Source organism: Onychomys torridus, chromosome 8, assembly GCF_903995425.1.
Source record: "Onychomys torridus chromosome 8, mOncTor1.1, whole genome shotgun sequence".
NCBI lineage: Eukaryota > Metazoa > Chordata > Mammalia > Rodentia > Cricetidae > Onychomys > Onychomys torridus.
The window spans coordinates 88,672,468-88,684,389 of NC_050450.1; the positions used below are offsets into that span (position 1 = coordinate 88,672,468).

At 51.5% G+C, this 11,922-nt stretch overlaps 1 protein-coding gene across 2 annotated transcripts; it reads right to left on the reverse strand.

Annotated features, from left to right (window-relative positions):
* Positions 1-727: 727 nt before the first annotated feature.
* Dhx58 (DExH-box helicase 58) lies at positions 728-11,849 on the reverse strand. Of its 2 annotated transcripts, XM_036196556.1 has the most exons (13): positions 11,544-11,598; positions 11,237-11,405; positions 10,798-10,999; positions 10,294-10,484; positions 9,617-9,733; positions 9,041-9,167; positions 8,695-8,886; positions 5,373-5,626; positions 4,585-4,734; positions 4,329-4,490; positions 3,227-3,417; positions 1,574-1,670; positions 728-1,345 (listed from the first exon to the last, which is right to left on the reverse strand). In XM_036196556.1, exons 2-13 carry the CDS (start codon positions 11,402-11,404, stop codon positions 1,160-1,162), a joined length of 2,037 nt encoding a protein of 678 aa, XP_036052449.1. In that variant the 5' UTR covers position 11,405; positions 11,544-11,598; the 3' UTR covers positions 728-1,159. The 2 variants fall into 2 exon arrangements, with proteins under 2 accessions (XP_036052449.1, XP_036052451.1); XM_036196558.1 differs by lacking the exon at positions 11,237-11,405 and having other exon boundaries at positions 11,544-11,849.
* Positions 11,850-11,922: the final 73 nt, after the last annotated feature.

The window sequence follows — 11,922 nt, forward strand, 5'->3', positions numbered from 1 at the left end:
ACTGGCCGGGTACCTTCCTGACCTCTCTCTTCTGAGGTCCCGTTTCTGTTCACATGCTGACAGCCATCTCCCTGCCCCCACACCAATGGACCCAACTGCCCCTGAGCCTGCTCCACTCTCCCTGAGGGACAGAGTACTCCTCAAACAGCTAGCTCCCAAGTCTCTTGAGCCCCGATGGACAGGACCTTATACTGTGATCCTCACCACCCCCTTGGCTGCCAAGCCCCTGGGACATCCATGCTGGTACCGTCTCTCCAGGCTCAAGTGGGCACCAATTCAGGATACATGGTCTGTCCAGCAGCTGGGACCCTCCACCCTCCGGTTTTCCAAGATGTCCCAATGAAGGGCCTGTCTGCTCTTCTGCTCTGTACATTCATCTTTGCAGTATAGCTAGGGCAGATGTTAATAACCTATTTTTTCCTAGGAACTTGCCTTCTCTGCCTCCTCAAGAACAGATGCCTGAGGTCTCCAGGGTGACAATTAACCAGAGGCTCCTCTACTCACACCTCCCCACCACTTCCTCATGTTACCCCATGCCTGCAGGAAGTAGCCAGACTTGAACCAGCACCCCATACCCAAAGAGTCTGGAATGTTCTGGTGGAAGAGCCACCTCAACTCCCCTCCCCCATTTCTTTCCCCAAACCCGCCCCTTCAAAGCCCGCCAAACACAGCTCCCCAGAGAGGCTCAAGACCACTCCCATGGGGTATTTAAGCTGCATCCCAGAAAACAGACATATGGTTCTTCTGGTCTCTCGTCTCTGTCTCCCCTCTTGGGGGCCGGAGAATCACCCAGGAATGCTTTACCCTTTAAACCGGGGCTTTTTCTAATTTGGTCTAATTTGGATTGCTGCATTGGTAGAGAGGCTTATCGCCAGGGTGGGGGGGTGCGGGGGACACTTATCAAAGGGTATCAAAAAAGAAAAACAAAAATCCAGAAGTTGCCTTGGCAAGGTAGGTATGTTGTGATTCCTAGTACCGCGCGGCATGTCAATTCTCCTGCATCAGTTTCCCACCTCCATCCAATGTATATAAGAATATCTGGGGCAGAATAAAGGGTACTCCATTACCCATGACTACAGTACTACCCAGGGGGAAGAGAATGGCCTGTTGAACTATCCTGCCCCCTGCAGCCTGAGTTAGGTATTACAGCCACAAGAGGTCAGTCCAGGGAGAGATCAGACAGGCTCTGGGTGCAATCCTGCAGCATGTTGAAGTCAGGTACTGAGAAGGGGACCCGGGACCACTTTTTGACCTGGATCTTCCCGTGAGGGGTCTCCAGGAGCATGCTTCGGATTTTGAGCACTGGCAAGGTCACTGATTTGTAGATCATCTGTAAGCCCCAGACCTGGTGGTGGAACAAACAGCAACATCTGGGTTTCTGGACTCAAGCTGGACTTCTGTGATGACCAGGCCTGTATCTACCACCTGAGGCCATCAGTATGTGGGTGCCCTAGGGCAGGATTAGAGCATAGACTGTGGGTCTCCCACAGCAGGGCTGGCTGCCACTCTGGGTGAGGGCCTCCAGAATCTGAGGCTGAGGGCTCTTTGGGCTGGGCTTTAACTCCTTCCTTACCTCCCCACAGTTACTGCAGTTAATGCTTCCCCCTGGCTTCCAGTCCTTGAAGACCTTGTTAATGACCACAGGCTTCTGGGAGATGGTATAGTAGACCCTAGAGGGGATGAAGAAAGCCCTTCTGGAGCCCCTGGACCCTAGACTTCATGCCCTGTTAGCTGGCTGAGCCCCTGCCAGGGCATCAGACTTTTCTGCCAGTCAAGATACAGAACATCCCAGAACCAGGAAGTCTAGACATCAGAGTTTCTGCCTACCCTGTCTGCATACGGCTCCCATTTTTGGGAAGTTTCCTCATGGATCCCCTCCTTCATCCTTATTTCCAACCCCAAGCCACCTCCCCTCACCTGACAGGGTGTCTTAGAAACATTCATCCCCCTGACATTCCCTGGCTCAGAATGCAGCCAAGGCTTCCTCACCGCCTCCTAGATACAGGTTTAACTTTTAGGTCCAATCTTCAAGATGCTCCATGATGCTGTCTGTCTTCATCCTTTTCCTACCTAGGTGAAATTCTCCTTCAAATGGAACCCACGTGAAGAACCCTGGCACCATGGCCTGACATACGGGAGGTGTCTAATAAACAGTTACTTAACAAATGTTGTAAGCAGAAGTAAGGCTACCCTTTAGGAGGTAGAATGGGGTGGGGTCTCAGCTCTTTGATTTAATTTAATATGTGTATGATGGGTCAGGAAGGTGTGTGTGCCACCAAGCTCCTGTGGAGGTCATAAGGTAAGTTTTGGTTGTCTCTCTCCCTCTACCATGGGATCTACAACTCAAGCTCAGGCCATCTGGATTTTGAAACAGGGTCTCATGTAGCCCAAGATGGCCTCCAACTTGCTATATAGCTGGAGGTAACCTTGACCTACTGATCCTCCTGCCTCTATTTCCAGAGTGCTGGGTTACAGGTTCATACTACCACACTCAGTTGCCCGGGAACCCACAAGGCTTTGTGCATTTTAGGTAAGCATTCTACAAACAGAGCTACATCCCCAACACCCCCCACCTCTCTTTCTTTTTCTTTATCCACCCACCCACCCACCCACCCACCCACCCATCCACCCACCCATCCACCCATCCACCCATCCATCTTTTGAGACAGGATTTCTCTATGTAGCCCTGGCTATCCTGTAACTCACTATGAAGACCAGGACCCTTCTCTTTTTGAGTCCAGCCTGGCCTAGAACTCTCTGGGTAACCAAGGATGACACCTTGAATTCCTATCTCCCAGGTACTGAACTACAAGTGTGTACTACCACCATATCCAGCTGCTGCTGCTTTTTTGTTTTGTTTTGTTTTTCGTTTTTTGTTTTTTTTTTCCTTTTTCTTCTGAGAGGGAGGCCTTTCTGTTGACTCTGAACTCCTAGGCTCAAGTAATTCTTCTGCCTCAGCCTCCTGAGTAGCAGAGACAGGCCTCCTCATCTGACAGTAGGACCTGTCTTGTATGTCCTGAAAGTAGGTAGGACCAAGGAGTCAGTTTGTAGCTAAATTCTTTGTATCCTAAATTCCAGTTCTCTTTCAATCATGGAATAGCTACAGGCACTCAAGCAAGACTCCACACCTCTGCCTCCTCACTGCACCGTTCGCTAAAAGGCTCGTGAGCCTCCTACACCCTGCAAAAGTCCTTTCTCATCCTGCCTGCCCTTCCATGGCTCTCACGAGAAGTTGGGGTTCACATTGACGTGGTGGGTGCCCTCCACCTTCCGCAGGTCACTCCCGTAGCCCACAGCCACCATGCAGTTGATGCAGAGGAGCTGCACACGCTCTGCTGGGAACTGCCTCTGCTGACTCTCGCGCTGGGCCGCTCGTGTTGCTCGCTGAGCTAAGGCTGCCAGCTGCAGCTCCTGGATCTGGGGCCAGCGGGGAGGAAACAAGACAGGGACATGGACTCCAAGGGACCCAACCTCTGGGGAGCTCCCGGGGTTCCCAAAGACCCCAGCTCATGTGTCATTTGTACCCAGACCCAGAAGGGACTTGGTGTTTTTTTTTGGGGGGGGGTTGTTTTAAGAGCTTTTATCTTTTTTTTTTCTTTAAGATTTATTTATTGGGGGCTCAGAGGTTAAGAGCACTGACTGCTCTTCCAGAGGTCCTGAGTTCAATTCCCAGCAAATACATGGTGGCTCACAATCATCTGTAATGAGGTCTGGCGCCCTCTTCTGTGTACATAATAAATAAATAAATCTTAAAAAAAAAAAAAAAAAGATTTATTTATTACGTATACAGTGTTCTGTCTGCATGTATGCATGCAGGCCAGAAGAGGGTACCAGATCTCATTATAGACGGTTGTGAGCCACACTGAGCCATCTCTCCAGCCCTGTTTTTCTTTCTTTCTTTTTTTTTTTTTTTTGGTGGTTGTTGTTTTTTGAGACAAGGTCTCTTACTGGACCTGGAGCTCCCTGATCCAGTTAAGCTGGCCAGCCAGCAAGCCCAGAGATCCCCCTGTCTCAGTCTTCCCAGAGCTGAGATCCCAGGATGACTTCGCTGTTCCTAGGTTTTTACTGGGCTGGGAATCTGAATTCTTGTGTGGCACCTTACTGACTGAGCCAACTCCCCCATTCCCATGAATTCTGAAGCTTTGTGAACAAAAATTTTGGGACAGGGGACAGCTTTTGTGCTGACTCTCTGGCAACATTATCCTGGCCTTGATCTTTCTCTGAAAGTTCCCTGGATAAGCTCCCCCGCCCCCCAGGGGGGAGGGGCAAACCCAGGAGTGTGTGGATACAGTCTGGCTCGCATAGGCAGCGGCAGACTGGCTACTGACCTTGGCCTTGAACTCTTTGGGGTCCATCTTCTGAACTGCAGTCACTGCCTGCTCCATCAGCACCTCCAGAGCCTCATTGGTCAGCTCTCGCCGCAGCTCCCGACTGTCCTCTGTTGCTACAAAGGAGTACACGCTCTGCCCAGCTCGAGCACGGCCCCGGGCCTGGGAAGGAAGACACAGGAGAGGCAGAAGTGGGCTGGGGTCCCTGCGGGATCTTTCCAGGGCTGGTGTAGTGGAGAGGAGGGCTGTAGAGTACCTGGACCATGGAGATCTCATTGGTCAGGAGCCCATAGCGCACCACCACATTGCACTTGGCGATATCCAGCCCCTCCTCTGCCACACTTGTGGCCACCAGAAGGTTCAGGATACCATTCCTGAACTGGTGGATCACTTCTTGCTGGTCTTTCTGTTGAAGGATTAGGGGAGGAAGAAAAGGTCCCAGCTCTGTCCCCAGGTATCCCCAAGATCTTGCCCATCTTCTCTAGTGATCCCAATCCCTAGGGGGTCTGTCTCTCTGTCTCTCTCTCTCCCCCTCCCCCCTCTCCCCCTCCAGCCCTACCTCTCTTTCCTCCCCACTTTAAAAGACAGATTCTCATATATCTCAGGCTGGCCTTGAACTTGCTGTTATTGCCAAGAATGACCTTGAGCTTCTAATTCTCCTGCTTCTACTATCTTCTGAGTACTGGGATTAAATTGTACTACCATGCCTGGCTTATGGCTTTGTGCTTGTTAGGCGAGCATCCTACCAACTGAGCTGGAGCTGGAACCCTTCCCCCTGCCTGGTCTCTATTCTCCCACATTCCTGACCCTCTGCCAGAGAAGCCACATCACTCACTCTCTTTTCCTCAAGCCCTTGGGCCCTGCTACTCCATTCCCTGGGGACCCTCAGGCAGGGGTGGGGGTTGGTCTGCTTATCCCAGCTCTCTTATTCCTTCCTTAGGAAGATTCAAGTCCTCCCTCCCCAGAGCCTACCTGCTGTCACTCTGAGCTCATGACCTTGTGCTCCCTCTTCCCTATGAAACGCTTCCAGCCAAAACCAAACACCTGGGTCATGTGTGTGCTCTGGCTGGTATTCCCTGCTCCAATCAGCATCTGGGCCTTGATATTCATATTCTGAAGGCCAGGCTGCTGCCAAAGCCAGAGCAGGAGGGAGTAGGCACTCTGGCGGGTTTGGGTGAAGATGATGCCCCGAGGGTGGTTGGGACTTCCAAACTGCTTCAGCAGGATCCCTTCCAGCATCTCCAACTTCGGGTTCTCAGGTCCCTGAGCTGCTAATTGGGCCAGCTCATTCTTGTGGCCTGAGAACACCAAAACAGAGGCACAGGGTAGGGGGTGGGTGGCTGAGGGGGTGGGTGGTGGTGGGCATGTTAGGCCTGGCTGTGGACAGGGTGCTCACAGGGACAGGGCTATAGGAGGAGAGAACACCTGCTCCTGTTCATTCCCTGAGCATTCTTCCAAGAACACACTTAAGGACACACTTTCCACTTTCTCTCTCTCTCTCCCCACTTACTCTCAAGGCCAGCCTTACACAAGACATTCAGTATAGAATCCATTACTCGAGTACACCAGACCAGCACCCCTTCTCAGTCCAGCCATTAGGACCTTTAATGTTTGTTTGCTTTGGTTTTGAGACAGGCTTTCTCTGTGTAGCCCTGGCTGTCCTAGAACTTGATCTGTAGACCAGGCTGACCTCAAACTCAAGAGATTCACCTGCCTCTGCCTTGAGTGCTGGGATTAAAGGCGTGAGTTGTAGCATGAATCTTTTTTTTTGTTTGTTTTTTTTTTGTTTTTTTGTTTTTCAAGACAGGGTTTCCCTGTGTAGCTTTGTGCCTTTTCCTGGAGCTCACTTGGTAGCCCAGGCTGGCCTCAAACTCACAGAGATCCGTCTGTCTCTGCCTCCCGAGTGCTGGGATTAAAGGCGTGCACCACCACCGCCTGGCGTAGCATGAATCTTAAATAGTCCTATTAATAAGATCAAACCTGAGGCCAGTTATTGGGGTAAATGCTGGAAGATCAGAGAAGCAGAACAAGCCGCAGCTACCTCACCTTGCCAATTCCTCAGCTGATCCTGTTTCCTCAGACTGGATGCCTCTCAGCTGAACTGTGCTGCTCAAAAGCCTAAAAGCTTAACCAGCCAAAAGCTTCTAGTTTCTGATCTTCACACCTCATATACCTTTCTGCTTTCTGCCATCACTCCCTGGGATTAAACGCATGAGTCACCATACTTGGCTGTATCCTTGAATACACAGAGATCGAGGTAGATCTCTGCCTCTGGAATGCTAGGATTAAAGGTGTGAGTGTCACCATTTTCTAGCCTCTGTATCTAGTGGCTGTTCTGTTCTCTGACCCCAGATAAGTTTATTAGGGTGCACAATATTTTGGGGAACACAATACCACCACAGTGGTCACCACCATCTGGCTACTAGATAGGTCCTTAGAAACTGTTTTAGTTTTTTCAGACAGGTTCTCATGTAACCCAGGCTGACCTTAAACTCACTATGTAGCCAAGGATAACTTCTGGTCCTGCTTTCACTTCCTTAATCCTGAGATTACAGTCATGGGTTACTTCACTTGCTTTTATTCTGGAGAACCAAACTGGGCCTTTGTGCATGCTAGGTAAATGCTCTAACTACTAGGCTGCATCCCAGCCCCACCCTTGGGTTTTTCTTTCTCTTTCTTTCTTTTCTCCCCCATTCTCACAGGGTTTCTCTGTGTAGCCCTGGCTGTCCTGGAACTCTCTGTAGACCAACCTGGTCTTGAACTCAGAGATCTGCCTGCCTCTGCCTTCTGAGTGTTGTTGGGATTAAAGACATGTGTTGTTCATTTTTTGGCTTTTTTTTTGGGGGGGGGGACCGCCACCCAGCTCCCAAATAAATCACACATGGTAGCTTATTCTTAATTATAAATGCCTGGCCTTGGGCTGGAGAGATGGCTCAGAGGTTAAGAGCACCGACTGCTCTTCCAGAGGTCCTGAGTTCAATTCCCAGCAACTACATGGTGGCCCACAACCATCTGTAATGATATCTGGTGCCCTCTTCTGGCTTACAGGGACACATACAGGCAGAACACTGTATTAAACAAACAAACAAACCATTTGACTTTAAAAAAATGCCTGGCCTTAGCTTGGCTTAGTTTCTAGCCAACTTTCCTATATATTCTCTCTGCCTGCTAACCCCGCCTATCCTTTCTCCTGCCTTGCTATTGGCTGTTCAGTTCTTTATTAGACCATCAGGTGTTTTAGACAGGCGCAGTAACACAGCTTCACAGAGTTAAGCAAATGCAACATAAACAAAAGCAATACACCTTCAAATATTCTACTGCAGGCGTGGGTCACCACTGTTTGGCCTTTGAGTTTTTCAAACTTATCCCCTATACCAAGACAGCTTCAAGCCAGATTTTTTTTTTGTACTCTGTGTGTGTGTGTGTGTGTGTGTGTGTGTGTGTGTGTGTCTGTCTGTCTGTCTGTCTGTCTGTCTCAGGTGTCTTCTATCACTCTCAACCCTTATTTTTAAATTTTTTTTTTTGAGCTGAGGATCGAACCCAGGGCCTTGCGCTTGCTAGGCAAGCGCTCTCCTACTTGAGCTAAATCCCCAACCCTATTTTTAAATTTTTATTTTTTATTGTCATATATGTCCATGGCAGGTGTTCATGGGTATGTGCACCATGGCATGTGTGTGCAGAGTGTAGATTCCATTCTTTCCTTCTCTCTTTACGTGAGTTTGAGAGATCAAAAGTTTGTACAGCAAGAACAATTACCCAATAAGCCATTTACATTATTATTATTTGCGAGAGGTTCTCCTACTGAAACCAGAGTTCACCTACTTGTCAAAATGAACTGTCCAGCAAGCCCCAGGGATCCAGGTGTCCCCACTGCCCCAGTGCTGAGACATCAGCTCTGCTGCACCTGATTTTTAAGTGGCTGCTTGGGATTTGAATCCAGGTCCACATGCTTGCATGGGAAGCCCTTTACCTACGGAGCCCCCCTAAGTGGTTTTTCAAACATCTTTGTTGGGGCCTGGCAAGAGGGCTCAGAAAGAAAACTACTAAGCCTGAAAGCTGAGTTCAATTCCTGGGACCCACATCAGGAGGAGAGAACAAACTTCATCAGGCTGTCCCCTGATCTCCACGAGTGTGCTGCTGTGGCACCTGTACCCACATGGATGGACACCGTCCTCCCCCCACAACAGAAATAAATGTAATAAACTAAAAGGTCTTTGTTAATCACCTGAATGAGTTTTACTGTTGCAAACTGCCCCACTTGAGGAAACAAGCCTGTCACAGCAGCAGCCTTGGGTTTGGGTTAGGAAGAGTCCCAGCCTCAACTGACCTTGAGCTCTCAAGCTGTTCCAGCCCCGTTAGGACTTACCCTCAAACAGCTCCAGCAGCCAGCGCTCAGCATGCAGCATCTGGGTTTTCGTGGTGCGCTCTCCACGGTAGAAGTCTTGCAACATGTCAAGGGCGTCCCATGCACGGACAGTGTCATGGATCAACAGCGCATCATTGTAGCGCCGCAGGTGCAATGCATACACCCGTTGTTGCTGGAGCCCAGCCTGTGCCGCTGCAGGTGGGGTGGTGGTGGTGGTGGTGCAGGGTCAGTGTTCCTGGGACCTTCTGCTCCTAAATGGCCCACCCAGACAGGCCCCACGTCGAGCATAGACAATCCATCCCCAAGGCCCTGCCCAGACAGACCCTCCCAAGCTGCTGCTTCTCACCATCCTTGCTCAGCTCCATCACTTGCTGCTCATAAGTCTGGGTTCCAAATTGCTGGCTCAGTTCAGGCATCTTTAGTTGCTGGTGGATTTGGCTCATAAGCTTTTTTAGCAAGTCTCCAAAAGGGTCCTGAGCAAGAAGGAGTGAAGGGATGAGGGATTCCCATGCCCATGGGAGAGTTCGGTACCATGCAGTACTCAGTACATTGTCCTTGGGAGTGAGACCATCAAAGGGCTGGCCTGCTGGGTGTGAAGCACTGTGGCCGGAGAGCTTCTGCTCTCACTCACTTTACGCCTCTGCCCTGTGGCCTGGACACAGTGATGTCCAGCCCTGGTTCAGCCCTGTCGTTCCAGACATCAGCCAGCCTCACTGCTGACAAAGAGAACTGGTCCAACCTTGACAGCTTCATGGCTTGGGCTTCACGTGCCTCAAAGCACAGAAGGACAGGTGGACGCACTGAGGCATAGGCGTGGAGGAGGCCTGGAAGAGCGAGGCCTGGGGAAGGCGGAATCAGGGCCCAAGCCTAGGTTCCCTAACTCTGCACGGGACCCCAGCCTGCCCAGTGACTCCTCACACACCTCTTTGCGCCTTTGGCAGAGGTCATACTGTTTGCAGGGCTTCGGGTTGTGCTCGAGCAGCTGAGGGTGGCAGTTCTCTGGTGACATGATGCGCCACGCATCCAAGTTGGCACAGAGCTGGAGGCAACAGAGAGGCATCACTGGAAAGAGGAGTCAGGCAAAATTTTGAGGGGGGTGGGGTGGGGTCCTAGCTAAAAACAGGAGAGCCTGAGGCAGGGCCATTGGAAGTTGGGATTCGTTTCTTCAGTAAGTTTTTTATGAGTGCCCTGAGTTACTAGTATTCTAGGCCCTGGTGACAGAGAGGAACACAGATGGGAATGAACGTGAAGAAACCATCGAGAAATAGCAAAGAATACATAATGGGAACACATCAGGTAGTCTGAACGAACTCCGAAAATACTAACACTGGTGCTATGACAGAGCAGTGGGGACAGCCAGGGGAGACAGTGACAATGACAGAGCTGTTCACTGAATGATGGGGAGGAATCAGATGGGGGAGGGTCAAAAGCAAGGGCATTCCAAGCAAAAAGAATAGTAAGTTCAAGGTTCCCACAAGCACCAGATTGGTGTAGCCACGGTATGAAGAAGGGTAGGGTTGGTAGGGCCGGGGAGAGGCCGGGCAGGCAAGGAGGTCCCTAGTGGATCTGTAGTGGAAGTGCATCAGGGGCTCAGCTGACCTGTAGGATGTGGTCAATGGCCCTTTGGAGCTTGGTGGCCCTGCCAGTGCCTGGGGAGGCCGTGAGACCCAGCACCTGGGGAAGACGCTTTGTCTTCTGCAGCTTATGCTCTAGGTACCGGCTCAGGATGATGTTGTAGACGGTGTCCTTGTGGGTGTGGTGACACTCGTCCACCACTATCAGTGAGAACTCTGGGGGCATGTGAGGGACCGTTGTGAGCGGCACCTGGCACCTCTTCCTCCCAACAGTTTTTGTTCTGTGAAGTCTCCACTCTGGTCTGAAGACTCCCCTCTCCCTTCCCAACTTAGGGCTGGGTCCCAGACAAGGAGCAAGCAGGGATGAAATATCTTCAATTGACAGATTAGGAAACCGGGACTCGGCTGGGGAAGGGACTTCTTTGCCCAGGAGCATGTTTTATAAAAAGGATTTGGCCTTGGCAATGGGGGCCCCTCACTCCCACACTGACTGGAGGCCTCAGGTGTTCTATGGGGCCCCTGGCCTCACCTGTGAGCTCCACGTGTTCCTCCTCTTCTGGGTTGATGAGCGCCAGCTGCAACAGCTCTGCTGTGCAGATGAGCAGGTCATGGCTCCGGGCCACCAGGCCAAAGCCAGGTCGTGGTCCCATGTCCCCACTCAGGGTTGTCATGGTCCATCGATTGTCCAACATGCGCCTGAACTCCTCAGCATGCTGGTTCACCAGGTGCACCTGGGAGTGTGAATGATGAAGGGAGAGAACCTGGACTGGGGTGGGTGGGGGAGATGGCAAGTGTTGGAGGTGGGGTCGGGGCTGGGGTGGGGGAAGCTGGGAGGAGTAAGGTGACCCTTCAGGACATCACTGGGTCCTGAACCAAGGTGAGAAGAGCTGGCAGCGCTATAGTCTAGAAGAGACCAAGAACTGTCGGGAAGAGCCACTACCCCGACGCAGGAAGGGCAGACCACTCACCCTGTTGACCAGCACCACCACCTTGCCACCGTCTACTGTCTCTAGATGTCTCTTGGCCACAAAGGCAGCTGCCCGGGTCTTCCCAGAGCCCGTGGGCAACCATATAATTATATTCTTGCCCTCCAGAGCAGGCAAGATCACTTCCCACTGGTAGGGCCGCAGATCCATTCTGGAATGGCAGAGGGATCAGAACCCCTGCCTTCAGCCCCTCCCCCGTCCTGGGCAGCCCAATCAACCGCAGAAGCTGCCCTTAGCCTAGAACTCCAAGCCTTTCATAGAGATGGGGCAGCGCATCACAGAGACCCACCTGTGGCCAGGACTGGGGTGGGGTTGGGGAGAGTAGCTGACCAGCCTGATCTCTGCCAAGCCTTCTCAAGTTCTGGGAAGCCCGGGTTGGCAGCTCATGGATCAGAAATGAAACCGAAACACGGGGAGGAGCCAGATGAGCCAGAGCCCAGCCCATCCTCGGCTCAAAGACTAGGATGGGGCGGGGTTTACAGTTGCTGACAGGAAGATGCTTTCATTGCTCTGGGTCCTCTAATTCCTCAGCCTTTCCCCCAGCTAGTAGTAACCCTGCCCACCTGGGTTAGGTTTAAGGCATGGAGGTTCTGACCTTGGTTGCCTGGAGGCAGGCATTAAGGGAAAGCTCTTGTTCTCCCTTTGCAGGTGAGAGAGGCTGGAAGCCA

Excerpts from the sequence above, each read along its gene's own strand:
- Dhx58 (XM_036196556.1), bottom strand. The coding sequence starts at position 11,404 with ATGGATCTGCGGCCCTACCAGTGGGAAGTGATCTTGCCTGCTCTGGAG. Across the intron at positions 11,000-11,236 it reads TGGTGGTGCTGGTCAACAGG|GTGCACCTGGTGAACCAGCA; the intron begins GTGAGTGGTCTG and ends TCACACTCCCAG. Across the intron at positions 1,671-3,226 it reads AATGTGAACCCCAACTTCTC|GGTCTACTATACCATCTCCC; the intron begins GTGAGAGCCATG and ends CATCCCCTCTAG.